A 20,532-nucleotide genomic window follows, 5' to 3' on the forward strand; every position below is an offset into this window, starting at 1 on the left:
ACAGTAAGTGTATTCAAGTAGCTGTGTGAAGAAACCCAGAAGGCATTCTCCTTCAGAATTTGCTTCCCATCAAACACTGTTACCATAAGCATCGCCAAATCAACTGTATGATGTAAGATGTCAAGGCCCCAGTCACTGAGTCTCTCGGTCAAGTTCCATTTGGGGCAATAAAATCCCAGTATGAGAAAAATACTTTGTGAAATCACTTGAAATTCTTCCTACTGGATTTGACCTATAATTATTTCTGTTTGTTTTTCTGGCCCAGATTTCTGATTTTTTAAAAGGGAAACTTTGTATAATCAGGAAAGCTCTTCATTTCAGAGACTAGTAATTATCCAGCTCCATTTGTAATAGTTTGCTAGGGCTGCCATAACAAAGTACCACAGACTGGATAGCTTAAACAACAGAAATTTATTTTCTCATGATTCTTGTCTAGAAGTCCAAGATCAACGTATTTGCATGGTTGGTTTCTTCTGAGGGCATCTCTGCTTGACTTGTAGATGGCCATCTTCTCTGTGTCTACATATGGTCTTTCTTCTGTGTATGTCTGTGTCTTAATCTCCTCTACTTATAAGGACACCTGTCATATTGCATTAGGGCCCACCCTAATGGCCTTGTTTTAATTTAATCATCTCTTTAAAGGTTCTATCTCCAAAGCAGCCACATTCTGAGGTTATTAGGACTGGGAATTAGGACTTCAACATATGAATTTGGTTGGGTAGAAACACAATTCAGCTTTTAATACCAGTAAAGGACCTTGGAAATCCAGTTGTTAAGCTAAATTTCCACTACAGATTTTTCCTATGGGGTCTTTTCATTTCAGTATCAAGATGCAATCCCTCCTAGTGTCTCTCTGGGCAGCCAGTAAGATCACTGGGTGTCTGTATTGTGGGCTACAGAGAGAACTACAGAGGTTGAAGAAAATCCAACGAGCTGCATGTTACTGAGAGAAAACAAAATTTCTAGATTTCCACTTTTTTCTGTGGGGTTGTATGAAGATGCAGCCCACCAGTGCATGACAGGGGCAAAGAAGTTGTGTTTCAGAATTCTTAGGTACTGTTATTTATTAACCAGATGATCTTAGACAAATTATGTGACCTCTTCATGGGTTCCTTTCCTCATGTGTATATTGGGGAAAATAATAGCCCCACTGTAAAGGACTTTAAAGAGCTTTAAAATACTTATCTTATTCCTGGCACACAGCACACAACAAATGGGAGCCAGCATTAAAGCACAGGAAAGCAAGAAGTGTTTTGGAATGCTTCTAGTGTGTCCTGCAGTGCACTGCTAGGCACTTTAAAATCTGTTAGCTATTTCAGAGAAAATGTCAGTAAAAATAGGAAGCGTCTAAATCACAGCAGCCTCTGTCCTGTCCTATCCACCCTGTTACAGACTCTCAGCTGGGCTAGTAGGGTTGCTGGTGAAACTGAGACTCTGAATCAAGAGTCGGAAGAGGGATCGCCACCCTGAGCAAACCAAGGATCTCTGAAAGGTTCCTCACGTCTGTCGCCACTGCTGATCAGTGACTAACAAGAGCTACAGGGATGGGAGAAGGAAGCGTCACCACCACCATCTGCAAAACAAGTTCTTCTAAACTGCAAATATCTAGATAGCATTTTTCGAGTCTAGTAGACACAGCTCTGGGAAGACTATGCCCTAGAGAATTATTTTAGCCCAGTGCCTTTCTATTCATGAAAGACAGAAATGATCAATTATAACTAAAGTGAAAATGCATTGTGAATTTTAAATTGCTGGTTCTGTAGGTGAAGCAGTTTTTGGAAGAGGTTAATTGGTATTCCTAACTAAAAGATGTCTAACTTCAAGATATCAGCTTTTTTAAGTGCACACAATTAAAAAATAATACCCAGAATAAAAGTGGTTCTCTACAGCCACATGATTCATATTCAGTCTTTACATCTTTTAGATCATTTGACTTGGTGAATTTTTAAAAGGAAATTTGCAGATTATTCATTTTCAAAGTCAACTTCTACTTTAAAAGGTCTAAATTACCATAACAAATATTTATAACTAGCCACACATTTTGTAAATAATTCTTCTTTCCTGTGAAGATTATTGCCCTATACGAGCATGCACAGGTGTTGGTTGGCAGATGCAATCAAAGAAAAAGCAACCAAGTAACCAGTAAGCAATTATAAAAATAATCAAGGGCTTCCCTGGTGGCGCAGTGGTTGAGAGTCCGCCTGCCGATGCAGGGGACACGGGTTCGTGCCCCGGTCCGGGAAGATCCCACATGCCGCGGAGCGGCTGGGCCCGTGAGCCATGGCCGCTGAGCCTGCGCGTCCGGAGCCTGTGCTCCGCAACGGGAGAGGACACAAAAGTGAGAGGCCCGAGTACCGCAAAAAAAAAATAATAATAATAATAATAATCAATATTAGCAGTAAAACATTAAAATAACTATTTCTTCCCCTAACAAAGATTTTTAAAGATCCAACGATATCATGAGTTCAGGGAAATGAACCCTCTCAAATACTACTATGTAAGAACCACAAGGGAGAGATTTTTTCTTTCTTTCTTTCTTTTTTTTAAACTGTTGAATTCCAAGTGTCCAGAATACTGCCTGGTGTAAAAGTCAGTCCTCATTTGTTAAATGGATGATTGGAAACTTTGATGCTGTGTATATAAATCAGCAGTTTTCTACTTCTAGGAAATGTCATGGATGCCCATGAAAATACATTTAAAAGCAAAATAAACTGGAAGCAACCGCAACGGGAGAGGACACAAAAGTGAGAGGCCCGCGTACCGCAAAAAAAAAAAAAATAATAATAATAATAATCAATATTAGCAGTAAAACATTAAAATAACTATTTCTTCCCCTAACAAAGATTTTTAAAGATCCAACGATATCATGAGTTCAGGGAAATGAACCCTCTCAAATACTACTATGTAAGAACCACAAGGGAGAGATTTTTTCTTTCTTTCTTTCTTTTTTTTAAACTGTTGAATTCCAAGTGTCCAGAATACTGCCTGGTGTAAAAGTCAGTCCTCATTTGTTAAATGGATGATTGGAAACTTTGATGCTGTGTATATAAATCAGCAGTTTTCTACTTCTAGGAAATGTCATGGATGCCCATGAAAATACATTTAAAAGCAAAATAAACTGGAAGCAACATAAATGTCTATCAGATTGATTATATTAAGGTATAATCGTACACTTGAATTCTTTCAATCTTTTAACAATGATATTGTAATATGGATATATTGTGATGGGAACATTTTAGTTAACGTTTATGAAAAGATGATTACAATCAGAATATAAATAATTGTTGCATTTTTGTAAAAGTAAAGCATATGGATGCATAGAAAAAAACCCTGATTTTTTAAAAAATTTATTATTTAATTTATTTATTTTTGGCTGCGTTGGGTCTTCGTTGCTGCGGGCGGGCTTTCTCTAGTTGCGGCGAGTGGGGACTACTCTTCATTGTGGTGTGCGGGCTTCTCATTGCAGTGGCTTCTCTTGTTGAGGAGCATGGGCTCTAGGCGCGTGGGTTTCAGTAGTTGCGGCACGTGGGCTCAGTAGTAGTGCCTCGCGAGCTCTAGAGCGCAGGCTCAGTAGCTGTGGCACACGGGCTTAGTTGCTCTGCGGCATGTGGGATCTTCCCGGACCAGGGCTCGAACCCGTGTTCCCTCCATTGGCAGTCAGATTCTTAACCACTGCACCACCAGGGAAGCCTGACCTGGGTTATTTTGAAGTGATGATATTATGACAGTTTATTCTTTTCGCTCATTTGTATTTTCTAAATGAACAGATATTGGCTTTTTAGATTAATTAAAAAAACAAAAGCAGCAACAGTGGCAACGATAACAGTAAATCCATTTGTTTAAAAGCATTTTGAGAATTCACGTAAAAATAATCAGCTTAAATAAACTTTATTTCTACTTTTTTAAAATTTTGAAATTCCAGTGGGTTTTTTTTTTTATTGGACTATAATTGCTTTACAATGTTGTTTTAGTTTCTGCTGTACAATGAAGTGAATCAGCTATATGTATACCTATATCCCCTCCCTCTTGGACCTCCCCCCAACCACCCTTCCATCCCACACATCTAGGTCGTCACAGAGCACCGAGCTGAGCTTCCTGTGCTATGCGGCTGCTTCCCACTAGCTATCTATTTTACGCATGGTAGTGTACATATGTCAATCTTCATCTCCCAGTTCGTCCCACCCCCCCAACCACCCCAACCCTGTGTCCACAGGTCCATTCTCTACATCTATGTCTCTATTCCTGCCCTGCAAATAGGTTCATCTGCACCATTTTTCTAGATTCCACATATATGTGTTAATATACAATATTTGTTTTTCTCTTTCTGGCTTACTTCACTCTGTATGACAGTCTCTAGGTCCATCCACATCCCTACAAATGACCCAATTTCGTTTCTCTTTATGGCTGAGTAATATTCCGTTGTATATATGTACCACATCTTCTTTATCCATTCATCTGTCGTTGGACATTTAGGCTGTTTCCACTTCCTGGCTATTGTAAATAGTGTTACAATGACCATTGGGGTACATGTGTCCTTTTGAATTATGGTTTTCTCAGGGTATTTTCTCAGGGTATATGCCCAGTAGTGGGATTGCTGGGTCATATGGTAGTTCTATTTTTAGTTTTTTAAGGAACCTCCATACTGTTCTCCATAGTGGCTGTGTCAATTTACATTCCCACCAACAGTGCAAAAGGGTTCCCTTTTCTCTACACCCTCTCCAGCATTTATTGCTTGTAGATTTTTTGATGATGGCCATTCTGACTGGTGTGAGGTGATACCTCATTGTGGTTTTGATTTGCATTTCTCTAATAATTAGTGATAGTGAGCATCTTTTCATGTGCCTCTTGGCCATCTGTATGCTTTCTTTGGTGACATGTCTATTTAGATGTTCCACCCATTTTTTAATTGGGTTGTTTTTTTTTTTGATATTGAGCTCCATTAGTTGTTTGTATATTTTGGAGATTAATCCTTTGTCAGTTGCTTTGTTTGCAGATATTTTCTCCCATTCTGAGGGTTGTCTTTTCGTCTTGTTTACGGTTTCCTTTGCTGTGCAAAAGCTTTTAAGTTTAATTAGGTCTTATTTGCTCATTTTTGTTTTTATTTTCATTACCCTAGGAGGTGGGTCAAAAAAGATCTTGCGGTGGTTTATGTCAAAGCGTGTTTATCCTGTTTTCCTCTAAGAACTTTATAATGTCCTGTCTTACATTTAGGTCTTTAATGCATTTTGAGTTTATTTTTGTGTATGGTGTTAGCAAGTGTTCTAATTTCATTCTTTTACATGTAGCTGTTCAGTTTTCCTGGCACCACTTATTAAAGAGGCTGTCTTTTCTCCATTGTATGTCCTTGCCTCCTTTGTTATAAATTAGGTGACCATGTATGCGTGGGTTTATTTCTGGCCTTTCTATCCTGTACCATTGATCTATATTTCTGTTTTTGTGCCAGTACAATACTGTCTTGATGACTGTAGAACAATGGCCTAAGAGAATCAAGATTAAACATTGGTTCAATAAACCTATCACAGGAATAACTCTAATCATATTTTGAATTCCCGTAGCAGCTTTATTCTAAAGATTGAATGGCTTTTTCCTATGTAGCATCTCTCTTTTGGTCCTGTGGTGTGAAGGGAGGCTGCCTCCATCAAGGTGGGCTCTGGAGAGGAGCAGAAACATCTGTGTCTCGATGTGTCATTAGAGGCTGGATCTCAGCTCATCAGCGGGAGACAAAGATGTGTTTAGAAGAGTTCTGCATCTGTTCTATTCCCAAAACTTGGCATGCAAGGTGTCACTGAAAAGTATATAGGGTCTGGTGTTTTTTCTACTATTTTTCACACCATCATGGACCATAGGACCTAAAAGCACATCCTGTTCTTAGGCTCTATTAAAGCTTGGGCTTACTTTAAAATAGTCTTCTTAAAAACCATGAAATTGTCTTTGTTTTCATTTCTAATTTCTCAACATTATATAGTCCCTGTATTAGGTGACACAGGCTAAGTGCTGTTAACAAACAGAGCCCCAAAATGTATAATGGCCTAAACACAATTGATGTTTACTTCTCCTTCGGGAAAACAGTCCAGGTGGTTCCAGGCAGGGGTACGGGGACGGGCTGGGGCAGGGAGGTCATTCAGGGTCCCAGGATGGTTAGACCGTGCCTTCCTCAAATACGGATTCCGAGACCTCACTGGGCATTGATGTCCAACTGGGGGAAGGAGTAAAGAGCTGCCAGGTCTCCTATGGGCCCACCCTGGGAGCTGGGCAAATCACTGCTGCTCACATCCCATTGGTTGGAACTCAGTCATATGGTCATGGACCTGATTTCAAGGGAGACTGAGAAATGTAGTCAAGCTTTGTGCCAGAAAGAAGAAGAAATGAGTTTGATGAACACTTCCCTAGTCTTTACCACATTCTCCTACATGCTAGGAGAATTTCCCCAGTCTTTCTGGGGAAAAAAAACACCTAAATTCAGATTTTCCACCTGTGAATTAGTAAAAGTGTGAAGCATATGAAAGCCTAAATTTATAATCTACATAATGCATAAGAGCACTTCTGTTCTTAGAGATATTGATTCCTTGGGACAAATAAGAGCAAGAAATATCATTTATTAGTGAAAATACAACAAAAACTTTGGGAACTTCTGATTGAAATATACGATAGAACAATTTTCATCCCACTTTATTTCATCATGAATAAAGGAAACTAATGATGACGATACTTAACATGTAAATATTTTACACCATTACCTCCTGTCTCCAAAGTCACCAAAAGTAACAAGGACATAGTTAGCAAAGCAAGTTATAAAGAAATGAAGAGAATCAATGGGGGCTATCTGTGTTGAGTCAATATGAAGGTAGTTTGTTAGCTTCTCAGATTCTTCTGATCTGTTGAAGCTAGGAAAGAACTGGGTATATGTAGAATCAATAGAAAGGGAAAAAAAAAACCCTTGATTTAAAATAATTTTCTATCTTCCTTTCTTTCCTCTTGCATAGGTTCTATCTTCAATATTCACAGAGATGGGGATATTTCTTCAGAACAACAAAGTGCATGGAGATGCCAACACAGGTCTCAGCCAGCTAACAGGAACGCACTGGAAGCTTCCAAGAGGGGAAGTTACACAGGAGCTTCTTGTCCATTAATCTAGGCAATGCCTGCTTACTGGAGAGCTCTCACCTTGGTAAATAAAGGAAATGAAAGTGAGGTGAGGAGGAGTCCTATTCATTACATCTAGTCCAGGGCCAAGCATAGCCCATACGTTTAGAAAGCTCCACAGTGATTCCAATGAGCCCCATGATTGAGCACCACTGTTCTCATAAAATAACTTCCCATTCTAAGTGAGGTATAGGGTGATTCAGCTCTAATATGAAGCTGAGACTGATCAGATGGCTAATGATATTTAGGGCATGATGAAAATCTAGCTCATCAAAGCGTCTCTCTGTGAAATGTAATACGATTGCAATGAATGTTTTTTCAATGATGCATTTGATTAAACTGGCTATAGAGGACCAAACAAATTGCTCTTTGGAGTCAAGAACAGAGGAAAACTGACATGTAGGCAAGTCACTCTAAAACTCATGAAATTTGGCAGAAAAGAAAAACAAACAACTGAACAATATCACCTAGACATAGATCTTCTAACTGCTTGGAACAAAAGTATGTATCTATTTTGCCCTTCTCTCTGGATTGTGGGCATTATGTGTAAGCCATCCTTTCCTGGTGAGAGTCAGGGACACTCCTTTTCTTCTGTTCACCCTTTTTTATTGAAACTGACAAGCAACAATGAATTGTGTAACCATAATGGAATTCACGTATTAGTCAGAACATATTATTATAAATTGGGCGTACTTCAAATATGTAAACACCTTTAAGTCCAAGACAGTACTTAACTTGCAAACAGCTTAAAAATGCAAGTTACATTTCCTGTTTTAACAGCTGAGTTTAAATACTTTCAGTAAATATTGCCTTTTTATATTTTCCTTTCGTAATTGCACTCTTCTCTCAGATATTTTATTACTGAGTAATAAAATACTGAGTTTGTCAGTTGAACTATGTTTCTGACAAACAAAATAAAGCTCGTTTCATTCACTTTTGGTCAGCCTCCTAAGTTCTTTCAGTTGTAAATTTCATTACCCTACTTCTAAACTATTTCCTATGTATTTTGCACTGTGATTACAAAGTTATGCTCTGATAAATTTTTCTAAATGTTCCAACCAAAGTTTATTAAGTAAGAGGTGTGTATCTATTTAGAGACATTTGTCAAGAGTATAACTGAACACATAGTTTGTTCTTTTTCAATGAATTTTGCTCTGATTCAACATGATGGCACATCACAAAACCTATACATATCTACAACAGCTTACAAATGAAATAACTCATATTTGGATAGATTTAGAGTAAAAGGGGTCTCGTATTTACCTGCCCTCCAGACACGAACAAGTATGCCATAGAAAGTGATACAAATGCTCTGAGGAGAAACCCTGTGCCATCTTTCTGCAGAGATCAGCCTCCTGTTCACTGAAGTAAAGGCAAATGACTGAGGTATAAAAAGTTCGGTCCTGCTTACACACCATTGAGTGCAGTGACATTCCTGGTCAAAGTTACAGGAAAATTGAACGCCTTTTTAAATCCCAACTGATCTGTGTTTTGTTTCTTCCCCACCGGTGGGCCTCCATTTCCAAGTATAGCCTTCCATTCATCACTAGAAAGCAGTGGTAAAAAGATGTAAAAGGTCATAATAACAACATAAGGAAATTCAACTGAGAGAAATGACTACTGGAGATTCTAAAGAAAGCAGAACACTGTTTGAAGGCCTAACTTTCCAATACTTCTCACGGGCCCAATCAAATTCTGTTGCCTTTTAATTTGATTCTTTTGAGAAAGATAACTCAATTTAATGTATTCCCTTAAAGGTTGCCTTGATTACGATTTAAAATAAACTTCTGTTTCTTTTGTAGCACAACATATTTGCACTACCGTACACAGTAACAGTGACATTTTTGGCTTTTCACGGTAAAAAGTCTGAGTTTTCCATATTAACGGAAAGTTTTCAGATGAGTAAGACATGCAATTAGAAATTGCATGTCTAGGTATGTCCCACTTTTACACAATCCAAGAGGCATAAACTGGACCACACAGAAAACGTGTAACTCAGAATCACCTCCAGTGCACTCCTTGCCTGCTTGGTTCCTGCCCATTGTCTGTTCTCTCCATTCTCTGTCCCCTCCAGTAAGAGAAAATTCAAAGAAGGCACTAAGCTTGAGTGATACAACTCTCACCATAGGTTCTTTTCAGAAAAAATGAAGATCTTTATTTTTTTCTCATTCAATTAAACTATTTCAAAGTCATGTGATTGGTAGATTGCCTATAACTACCAACACCACTCTGCTCAGGCACTTTCTCTTTTGGCAACTTTTCCAGACCTTCCCAGTCCAGGTCAGGCACCAGCCTCTGGGCTTCTCCCAACCTTTGCAATGATCACGCTATATTGTAACGATCACTTCTCTCATTTGTCTTCTTCCACTAGAAATTTGGCACCTTGGAGGATCGTGGTGTGCACACGTAGAACAGATTCTTAGCTCAACAAAACTAGATGAATGAATAACAAGGTGACATCCCACAAGTTGAAAAAGTGTTCTGGGCTTAATTGTATTAAGTGGTCAGCTGGATTCCACTATGTGAGAACATGTTGGGGATAACTGAGCTTGCAAGGTTTCTGATGTGGGGCAGCAGAGTTACTCTGATGCCTTCAATGAAGAAAAGAGTCACTTCATTCCTGAGTGCCAGTCTGAAGCTGCTGTCCTTTTGCATTGGTGAAGTGAATTTCTGGATGATATCACCCAAATAATATGCCTCTTTTCTTGAATGTTTGGCATGGCAAAAAGAGTCCCCTACTTGCACCTCAGCCCCCAAAAGAGTCAGGTGTTTATAAAACAAAATATTTGTGTTACTTGTTTCTCAATTTTTGTAACTGATATGCTTTAACATGTATTTGTCTTTGAAATAGAATGGTAACTATAAAAAGTTCTGGGTAGGATGAGAACTCCCTTGCCTCAGTAATGAAATATAAGAGTTTCACGATCACTTTGTATGTTTATATTTTTCTCCAGGAGAATGAGAAATAGATGTATAGGGAAAACCTTCTGCTAACCAACTCCTATTCATAAGTGAAGCTTTCTTAAAATAAGTGCGATTTCATAGTTGTAATCGTGAATGTTTACAAAATTATCTCTGTGCTGTGTGGTACATGAGGGTATAAACCTGTCTGCACATTACCAAGTCCTGTGATTCGGAATATAAAATATCTTTCTCAGTTTTTCCCTTCTTTGCATTTCCACGGCCTCTGCCCAAGTTCTGATTTATACAACTTTTCAAAATATAGATTTTTGGATTTACAAGGTGCTCACACATTGTAAACATAAAGGTAATACACATACATGTATCCCCTGCTTTCCGAAAGTTCAATTTATGCCACTTCGTTTTTCTGAAAGACTTACATTAAGACAGGCATTTTTCCTAAAAGTGAAAATCCTCTTCGGATTTCTTTTGGTTAGCAAAAATAGGTACTAACATAGGTCTTTCAGAAAAGCGAAGTGTTGTCAATTGAACTTTCCGAAAATCGGGGATACTCTTCACTTTCCTCCCTTTCGATTTACGAAAGGCTTCATAGAAGCGCTCTACTTCTGGATAGCGGGGGGAAACCTGTATTTAAAAAGACTTCTTCACACTTTGCCAACCATAATTTACTACCTGAATTGGCTTCATGGCCATACGACCTTGGCATTCACACAGGGTCTGTGTGTAAAAGGATCCTGTGCTTGGTTTATTGCCCTGCTTTTGCCTTCTCAAAATTCTTAATAATTATTGAACACAGGGTCCTGCACTTCCGTTTTGCCCTGGGCCTGGCAGAATATATGGCCAATCCTGTCACCATCCCACTCCTCCCCTACTCCCCTCCACTTACGTAATCACTCTTTTTTAAAAAAAATTAATTAATTAATTTTGGCTGTGTTGGGTCTTCATTTCTGCGCTCTGGCTTTCTCTAGTTGTGGCGAGCGAGGGCTACTCTTCATCGCGGTGCACGGGCTTCTCACTGTGGTGGCTTCTCTTGTTGTGGAGCACGGGCTGTAGGCACGTGGGCTCAGTAGTTGTGGTTCATGGGTTCTGGAGCGTAGGCTCAGCAGTTGTGGCGCATGGGCTTAGTGGCTCCGCGGCATGTGGGATCTTCCCGGACCAGGGATTGAAGCCGTGTCCCCTGCACTGGCAGGCAGATTCTTAACCACTGTGCCACCGGGGAAGTCCCACTTATGTAATCATTCTTAAGGGCTTGTTACTACCAGAAATATTCCATGTGTGTAAGCATGTCTGCATTAGGTTTTGCACTGATGAGATTATTCTATACGTATTCTTGACTTTCGTGGCTTCCTCAATGTGGCGTGATAGAATTTTCCCATTAAACAGTCTCTGCCCCCCAGCACCATGCCCATTTCTTCCTGCCGTAGGCAGTCTCCGTACGATTGCAGGATGGTTTTTCTAATTCTGGTTGTGCCGCTGCCCTGCTAAAAATGTACAATGCTTCCCTGCTGGGTATAAAGTAAATTGGCATCCTGGTAAACACAGCAGACTCTGTAGGACCACTGCCAGTATGCTGGCAAATTTGAGTTTCTGAGCTTGCAAGTCTGAAGGACGCTTCTGGACCCAAAGAATCACTAAGACAAGCCCTCACTGCCTAGCAGCCACCTGGCTGGTCTCTGCGGGGATCGCCTGATCTGAACACAGGCCTTTATTTTCAGACTTTGTAAGATCATCTCTCTCTAATGCAGAGGAAGAAGAGATCTTCCCTTTTTCTTACCATTACTTTGTAGAGTTGCTAATAACTGAAATGAACAAAGACAGTATTGTGGACTTCTGTGTTTGTGTCCTCCCGAAATTCACATGTTGAAACCCTAATTTCCCCCCTCCACACCCACTCAGCATGTGATGGTATTAGGAGGTGGAGCCTTAGAAGGTAATCAGGTCTAGATGAGGTCATGAGGGTGTTGGTCCCATAATGGGATTAGTGTCTTTATAAGAAGAGGAAGACATTGGAGGTCTCTCTGTCTCTGTCTCTCTACCTTATGAGGACACAGCAAAAAAGGCAGCCAACAGAAGCCAGGAAGCAGCCTCTCACCAGAACCCAACTGTGCTGGCACCCTGATCTTGGACTTCTCAGCCTCCAGAACTGTTGAGAAATAAATATCTGTTTAAGTCACTCAGGCTATGGTATTTTAAGACTGACAGGGAAGGCATTTAGCTTTCTACAAAGTTGATTAATCTACAGCATGGGATTAGATCATATAGACTTATTCTTATTTTACAGATGAAGAAAATGAGCCTGAGAAACAATGTGTCCTGTCCAAAGCCATGGACTTTAGTGATGAACTTTAACATCTGCTGACTTTCAGCTTAACAGACGGTGACATCTTGGAATCTTCCTGAGGTCAGAACGAGATTCTGAAAGAGTTTGGAGAAGTCTGACTTATGACAATGACTATTTTCATCGTTTCCAGTCCTACATTTCTAGGATATGGAGGTTGGGTTGTCCAAATTGGTGGTTCAAACTGCCTGAGTAGTGGCCACTTACATACATGGGTGATCACAGGTGAATTAGTCAATCTCTCTGAACTTTAATATTCTTAAGTAGAAAATGGATATAAAAATATCTACCTTACAGACTTGTGAATAGGAATAGATAAAATTTTAGCTTATTCATTTACTCAACAAATATTTATTAAGTGACTATTATGTTACAAACACTGTGCCAAGCAAGGAGATTATGGTAGTGAATCAAACACATTGGCTGCCCTCCTAAAGCTCACAGTCTGATAGGATTTAAGGTGTGAAAAAGTCAGTAGCACGGTTCTTTGCACAGAATCAATGCTCACTTAATAATACAGCAACAGAAGTTTCTGACATTTCTTTTCTTCCCTTCCCTTTTTTGAAACTAACTAATACTGCTGCTTTATCTTTAGACATCCTCTCAGTCACGAACTTTGGGGCATTTATATTAGAATCTCCATGAAGAAGAGGTCCATTCCCCTGCCTTGCTTCTCCCACCTGTCATTCTTCTTTAAACCATTTGCTGGTAGAAAATCTGAACATAGGCCTAATCTGAAAAACTGACATATATTTACTCCACTGTACTTTATGAATCAGAGAGCTTCTTTAAAAAATCAGTTTTTGAAATCAGTCTTGCCCGTGCTTGAGAGCTTGCAGTTTGTAAGGAAATGTCCATCTAATAAAATGTACTTTGAAAGTCTGCAGAAGGATTACTTACTTCGTGTTAACCAAGCATCTCAGTCTATATGCCCAGTTCGCACGTCCGAAAGCTCTGCCAGAATCTACCTAGTCAGAGCACGCCTAGCAAGGAGACACTGCATGTCCAAGAGATCAGCTTAGAAGCCGCACTAAAGGAAAAGCAGCCTAGCGAGGTCCATGCGAGACCTGCCCGGGAACGTGAGAGAAGATCAGGAAGGTTAGTGTGTAAAAACCATGCTATGCACGGGGTAAGCTGGAGCAGAAGTCTTACATGCAGGAACATTCCACCGCCTGTGCGAGCCACAGATGGCTGTTTTAACTGCAGTGCCTTGCGAGAGCTGCAGTTGACAAGGCCAGATGCTCTGAATCGCCAACCGTCAGTTGACATGGCCAGCTCTTATCCATGTGGGCTGAGAAAACCAGCATGGAACTGGGTCAGCACAGGACATGATTTTAAGAGCCTCAATCTGTCAAGTAGACTTATTTGGAAATAACTGAGCATTGTGAGCAAAAATTGTTAAGGCTCTTCTATGATAATGCATTCATTCAGAAAGCCAAACTGCATTCAGTTAGCTGTCCTCTGCAGAGTGAGGGAGCAGGAACTGGTCTAGTAGGTACAGTTTTGGTGCTGTGGGTGGTGTAAATGAAAGGTCTCCCCCACTGATCCAGAGCCTACCTTCCTTCCTCCCAGGCACTGCTGGAGTTGAGGCTTAGTTAGGACACCATAGTGACAGTTGTGAGGCTGCCAAGTGATTTCTCTCCAGTCACAGGTCCTGTTGTCTGAACAGCTAAGGCAAGGCACGATCCACTGGCCTGGAAGAGACAGCAAAACTTCTTTGGTTCGGTTTCTACGGGTGAAATTATAGTTTGCAAGTAAGTCTAGAATTCAGCGATGGCACACCATTACAGAAATCACAGTGAGGAGACCACTCTTACATAAACCCAGTGGAGCAGTGCATGGCCTCCTGCCAACCAAACAGAATCTCAAGTAGTAATGTTTTGAAATAACACAGTTCATGCTGAAGTCAAGTATGAATTTTGTTCCGTAAAAACACATACTTAAAAAAAAATTAAAGTGATTGGGTACTACTCGATTATTATTTATTTTCAAACAGTACACGAGGCACTTAACAGGACCAAAGTATATAGGGAGCCACTGATACTGAGGTAGTTGGCCACACCTATTTCCTAGCCTAACACAAGCTTAGGTCACCAATCCAATAATAGTTACATTCTCTGCTCTCCAGAGATTCAAGCTACGAGAAGACAATTACTTTAATATTCTGATAATTTACTGTTTTGAAGAATAGCGATTGCTCCTTAATTTGATCGGTGGCCTTTTTGCTGTGAATCTCTTCACCTCCTTCTAGCTCTGTCACCTTAATTTTTTCCTCTGTTAGATGAGGTGTGTACTGCTCTCCTCACATGACTGCTATGAGGATTTAATGGGATAATGTAGTTAAAGGACCCAGCACAGTTACCACATCGTATTCACCTTTGCTAGCAGCTGATTTCAGGCACAAAGTAGGGCACAAGCTTTAGTAAATGTTTATAAGATAAATGAATAGTCTCAAAAAGCTGCATTTAAGATCTTTCTTATTTTATTGACGAAGTAACAGGCATTCAAAACACTGCAGCTTTTAGTGTGAGTGGACACGTTAATAATTTATTAGAAAAATATCATGAAATGACTTTTGATTTTTTTGTTTTTTCCTTGTTCATCTTTTCAGGAAGTGAGTGTGAACCAGCATGTTAAACAAGGAGCAGTTATTTGTGCCCTTTGTGGAGAATACCTTGATGTCTTCAACAATCATCTGCTCTGCCCCAAAGGTCTTGTTTATGTTACTGCTTCATGTTTCTCTTCAAAATATTGAGGAGCTATGGGACTTCCCTGGTGGCACAGTGGTTAAGAATCCGCCTGCCAACACAGGGGACACGGGTTCGAGCCCTGGTCCGGGAAGATCCCACATGCCGCGGAGCAACTAAGCCTGTGCGCCACAGCTACTGAGCCTGCGCTCTAGAGCTCACAAGCCACAACTACTGAGCCCACGTGCCACAACTACTGAAGCCTGAGCGCCTAGAACCCGTGCTCCGCAACAAGAGAAGCCACCGCAACGAAGAGTAGCCCCTGCTCGCCACACGCAGCAACAAAGACCCAACGCATCCAAATAAATAAAGAAAGAAAAACCTTTGTTTAAAAAAATATATTGAGGACCTAAATATTGCCAGATAGTTTTTGAGTTAGAAAGGAAAGTTTTTAACAAGTTTATCCACTCTGGCTTTGATTTATGGTTCTGCTAACAAAAGTATCTGGTGTGACACTAATTTTAGCAGGAAGAATTTCTACTTTCAGGGGATGAATAGGCTTCATTTTACATTTCATGACTCGGGGATGTCAGAATTGTGTATGTGAGGGTTTGTGTGTGTGGAAATAGTTACAAATAATAAAATACGGAGAGAGATCTAGTTTATAGCTCTTACTCGTTGATCACAGAACAGCCATAAAAAGGAATGAAATTGGGTCATTCATAGAGACATGGATGGACCTAGAGTCCGTCATACCTAGTGAAGTAAGTCAGAAAGAGAAAAACAAATATCATATATTAACACATATATGTGGAATCTAGAAAAATGGTACAGATGAACCTATTTGCAGGGCAGAAGTAGCGATGCAGACTTCTTAGAGAACGGACCTGTGGACATGGTGGGGGGAAGGGGGGTGGGGTGAACTGGGAGATTGGGATGGACATAAATACACCATCATGTGTAAAATAGATAGCTAGTGGGAACCTGCTGTAAAGCACAGGGAGATCAGCTCGGTGCTATGTGACCACCTAGAGGGGTGGGATAGGGAGGGTGGGAGGGAGACGCAAGAGGGAGGGGATATGGGGATATATGTATACGTATAGCTGATTCACTTCGTTGTACAGCAGAAACTAACACACCATTGTAAAGCAACTATACCCCAATTAAAAAATAAAAAGCATGGGTATATTAAGAGAGAGAAACTGGGAGAAACAGAAGGAAATAGAAAGGAAAGGAGACGAGAAGAGTATGACTTCCAAGGAAGAGAAGAATACACACAGCAGAATTGCTTTAGTGGAGGACTGTGCCAACAGGCGCAGAGAGCTGAGCTACTGGACAGTCCAAAAGTAACGTGGACTTGTTTATTCCTCTTACCATACAATTTTTTCTTTGCTTTGATTTTTAAACTTAATGTGAATTCCAGAAAACTGCCTTATTCAATATCTACTCATTAAATATACTATCTCCACAATTTCAGGTCTGGTGAATGACCTTCCATTTCTCTACATACATATATCACTCTCCATGTAGGAGGATCTTCATTCAATACAGTGTTGAAGTATGTACCCTGCTAGGTATTAGGCACTCTTGTTGTTAAAATAAGGTAATAACTAAGAAGGAAATAGTTAACAGTGTTATAGCACCTCTCAGATGTCAGGGATGTTCTGAGCACTTTAATATATTAACTTATTTAAACTCAGAGCCACCCTATTATCACCCCCATTGTGCTAATGACTTAACTGGGACTCAGAAAGGTTAAGTTACTTGTCCAATATATTCCAGCTAGGAGGTGGTAGACCCAGGACTGGAGCTGAAGAGTCAGCTCCAGAGTCCATGTTGTTGATTATAATGTGAAACCTCAAAAATTATAATCAGGTGAGAAGGGTACAATTTATACATGTAAAAAGCTTAATAATAGGTAATTCATAATTAAGGAAAAATATCAGTGTGGTACTCAAAGAGCCTGGGCTTTGGAGACACACACACCTGGGCTCTCCTTCCAGGTAGCTCTGTGGACCTCAACTCAGTACATTAAAGTCACCTGGAAAGGTTTTTAAAATCTTCATATGCCCAGGTTGTACCCTAGACCAATTACCTCAGAACCACCGGATATGCAACTCAGGTATCAGTATTTTTTTTAATGCTTTTCAAGTGATTCCAATATGCAGTCAAGGTTGAGAACCACTGTTTACCTTGGACAAATTAATCTTTTCATGATTACATTTACTTCTCTTTAAGAAAAATATGTAGAGATTCGGCCACAGTGCCTTTATACTAGAAATTGATGAATATATTTTACCTAAGTACCCACCCAACTTCACCCTAAGCAAGCCATGGCAGTTCAGAATAAAGACAGCACCATGGGGGTCAGAGTTGTCTGGCAGGTTCCATGGAGCAGATAAGATGTGAAGAGGGATGTGTGAATAGATAAGATTCGGAGAGGTGGAATGGATGATTTTAAGTGCAGACAGACACGACAGGAGTGAGACTGAAGAAGTGACTGCTCTCCACGACAGACCGTATATATTGGAGAGAAAAAGAAGGTCTGCTCAGTGAAAGGTGTTTCCAAGTTTGTAGATGGAGGGAATAGCAGTAATACTTAAAGATACAACACTGCACATTTGAGAGCAGTGCTGAGGTTTGAATGGCAAAATGAAGAACTGTTCTCAAAAGTGTTTGTTTCTCCATCCAATTCTCTTTTATAATTCTTCTGCGGTTTTCATTCAGAATATATCTTGCTTTCTAATTCTAATTTTGCCCTGGCACACAGGGTTTGTAATCAATAATCCACATCTTTCACATCTTTGTTTGGCTCCTAATACTATTTGATTTAGACACGGCCTTTAAGTTTATCCTTCATCGATGAATTCCTCAAGAAAACCTCCTTCTGAAAGAGTCTTTTTTTTTCATAGAGATTTTGTGGGTTGTGGATACAGTTGGAAGGGGCCTGGGATCTCCTCTTTTCCATCCTCTTCTTTTATAGTGAGGAAAACTGAGGCCCAAGATGTTAAATGACAGGAGTGGGATCATGCCAGCAACAGGGCTGGACCAAAATCGAGGTCTCAGAGTCTCCAGAGTGCTGATCCTTTTATCACGTTAGGTTAGGTCAGCACATAATCATCAGTTGAAAATGCAATATGGCTCAGCAGTCTCTCTGGTAGCACTTATAGAAGAAAACCACAAACAGGTTGACACAATAAATGTATTTTTATTTTTAAAAGCTGGATTTATGCAGTGGGTTCATGTACTCAGAGACTATGTTTTTAAAAAGATGCTTAATTTTCTTTTTCATAAGACAGTGGTATGCTGGGGACATAAATGTGTTTCTGCACATGAGATATTATTTAATAATACTTTGAAGGGCTCAGTTTTCCTCAGATGCTTGAGTATCTAACAGCATGTGTATCCCCTCCCCGAATACTGTCTCCCCACCCCACTCCCAAACTCGTTGACAGCTAGTTTTGCACAAACCAAGATCTTTGGCCATTTGCTTCTAAGGCTGAAGAAACAAGTGACCAGTTGCATGCACAAAGATCCAAATATATATTCGCTTGTGGGCATAAAATCACATGCACATCACAAAAGATGTCTGATTGGGTCTCTGAAAACTTAGCTCCAACGGTTCATACTACTACTATATTTATAGTCATAACTCTTTGCATTTTTGTATCGCTTAATAATGCCTTTTTTTATTGTGAGTTAGTAATACTACTTGAAATAGACATCTGTATAACATCTGCAGGACTGGGCTTTCTTGACATTTTAAATGATTCCAGCTTAACAAAAATTGCCAAGAAGAAGGACATAAATTCTGTGTTATATATTTAAACAATGAATGAATCAAAGCTGTGATTTCTGAAATAAAGTATGACATATGTCTTAGGGAATAACATTCTGAGGGATGAAATTGCCTTTTGGGAGAAGTTATTTAATTTATCATTATAGCTTTATATTTAATGCAAGTTAGATTTCAGCCATTTAAGTGAATTGGATTGGGTGATATAATGGAGAAAAGAAGTTCGACTTTGTGATTTTGGGCCATGGTGAGATGTAAAATCATATAAATGACAGCACTAATTCCTGACTATAATGCTATAAAACAAGGCAGTTTTTACTTAGGAAGAAAAAAATACATCTATATTTTCAATATTAGAAATATTAAATTGTAAGTTGTTATATTTCCTTCCAAAAAAGATACAATAAAAGCTTTTGTTTACATATTATAAAATGCAATCTAAATTATTTTCTTTAAATGTAATTCTCATCCAATGATCATATATATTTCTTCTTTCTGCAAAATTAGAAGAATTATTTTTTCTTTACTGAGCAAAAGATTTTATTCTTAGGTTGTGTCTTTTTTTTTTTTTTTTTTTTTGTGGTACGCGGGCCTCTCACTGTTGTGGCCTCTCCCGTTGCGGAGCACAGGCTCCGGACGCGCAGGCTCAGCGGCCATGGCTCACGGGCCCAGCCGCTCCGCGGCATGTGGGATCCTCCCAGACCGGACCACGAACCCGTGTCCCCTGCATCGGCAGGCGGACTCTCAACCACTGCGCCACCAGGGAAGCCCTTAGGTTGTGTCTTATAGTTAAATTATTTTCAAAAGGCTAGAATTCAACTTAGTAAAAAAAAGTCACTCAAAATTATATTAGCTAGTGTTATTGAAAAACATTTTTCAAGGAGAAAAAATGGATTCAGTTCTGCCAAATAACTGAAATGTGCTGTGAAAATAAGATTTTGGAGCTATTCTATGGCCTTATAAGCTAAAGCAAGAGTCCTAAAATAGAGACCTTTAGGTCTCTAGGACCTCAAGGATGGAGCTGTTATCTCTAGTTGATTGTGCCCTGCTGCTCATAATAGCCTTATGTGAAAGAGAGGAGGGCTTGTATCGTGGTTTTAGTTCAGCAACTATTTTTAAATCATATCTCAGGCACTGAAAGATGAATAAGGTACAATCTTTGCTCTGGACACACTTGTAATCTACGTGCAGCCATCAGTACAAACTTATTGCTGATGCACCTTTGACATATTAATACACCTACCCTATACTACACGTACACATACTCCTATATGTATATATTACATATATACATATCCATCATAAAACATAAAAATAAGCATAATTAAATAAAAATAAATGTACATATATTTTCATCTTTACTGGCTTCTTCCCTGTGGATTGTTCTGTGCCACTCACTCCCCTTGCATGGCTGCAGTATTCCACTTTGAAGACTACTGATTAGAGGAAGAGAGAGAAACATGTAAATTAGATACTTGAAATATAATGAGGTGAGTGCTATTTGTAGACATATGTCCAAGATATTCTGGGCGCATAGAATGGAAGCAACTCTGGGGGTGGGGTAGTAAAGAAGGACTTCCTAGGGAGTAGCCTGGAGTCCTGCAGCTGATTATCAGCATGAAATGAGGTCAAGAGGCTAGGACGGG

At 39.7% G+C, this 20,532-nt stretch overlaps 1 protein-coding gene across 9 annotated transcripts in view; it reads right to left on the reverse strand.

Annotated features, from left to right (window-relative positions):
* Positions 1–20,532, reverse strand: part of CPED1 (cadherin like and PC-esterase domain containing 1) — a 327,103-nt gene that overhangs the window by 25,686 nt on the left and 280,885 nt on the right. The window contains exons 17-20 of one of the 9 annotated variants that reach the window (XR_003679745.2): positions 13,961–14,097; positions 12,102–12,208; positions 8,407–8,689; positions 6,623–7,164 (exon numbers count right to left, since the gene is read on the reverse strand). Coding sequence is in view for 8 of the 9 variants with exons in the window: in XM_028489825.2 (XP_028345626.1) it covers positions 8,551–8,689; positions 12,102–12,208; positions 13,961–14,097 (383 nt within the window). In the remaining variant the exon portion in view is untranslated. The other 8 variants (XM_028489825.2, XM_055084865.1, XM_028489826.1 and 5 more) reach the window with 8 other exon arrangements.

This window comes from Physeter macrocephalus, chromosome 5 (assembly GCF_002837175.3).
Source record: "Physeter macrocephalus isolate SW-GA chromosome 5, ASM283717v5, whole genome shotgun sequence".
In the NCBI taxonomy this organism is placed as follows: domain Eukaryota; kingdom Metazoa; phylum Chordata; class Mammalia; order Artiodactyla; family Physeteridae; genus Physeter; species Physeter macrocephalus.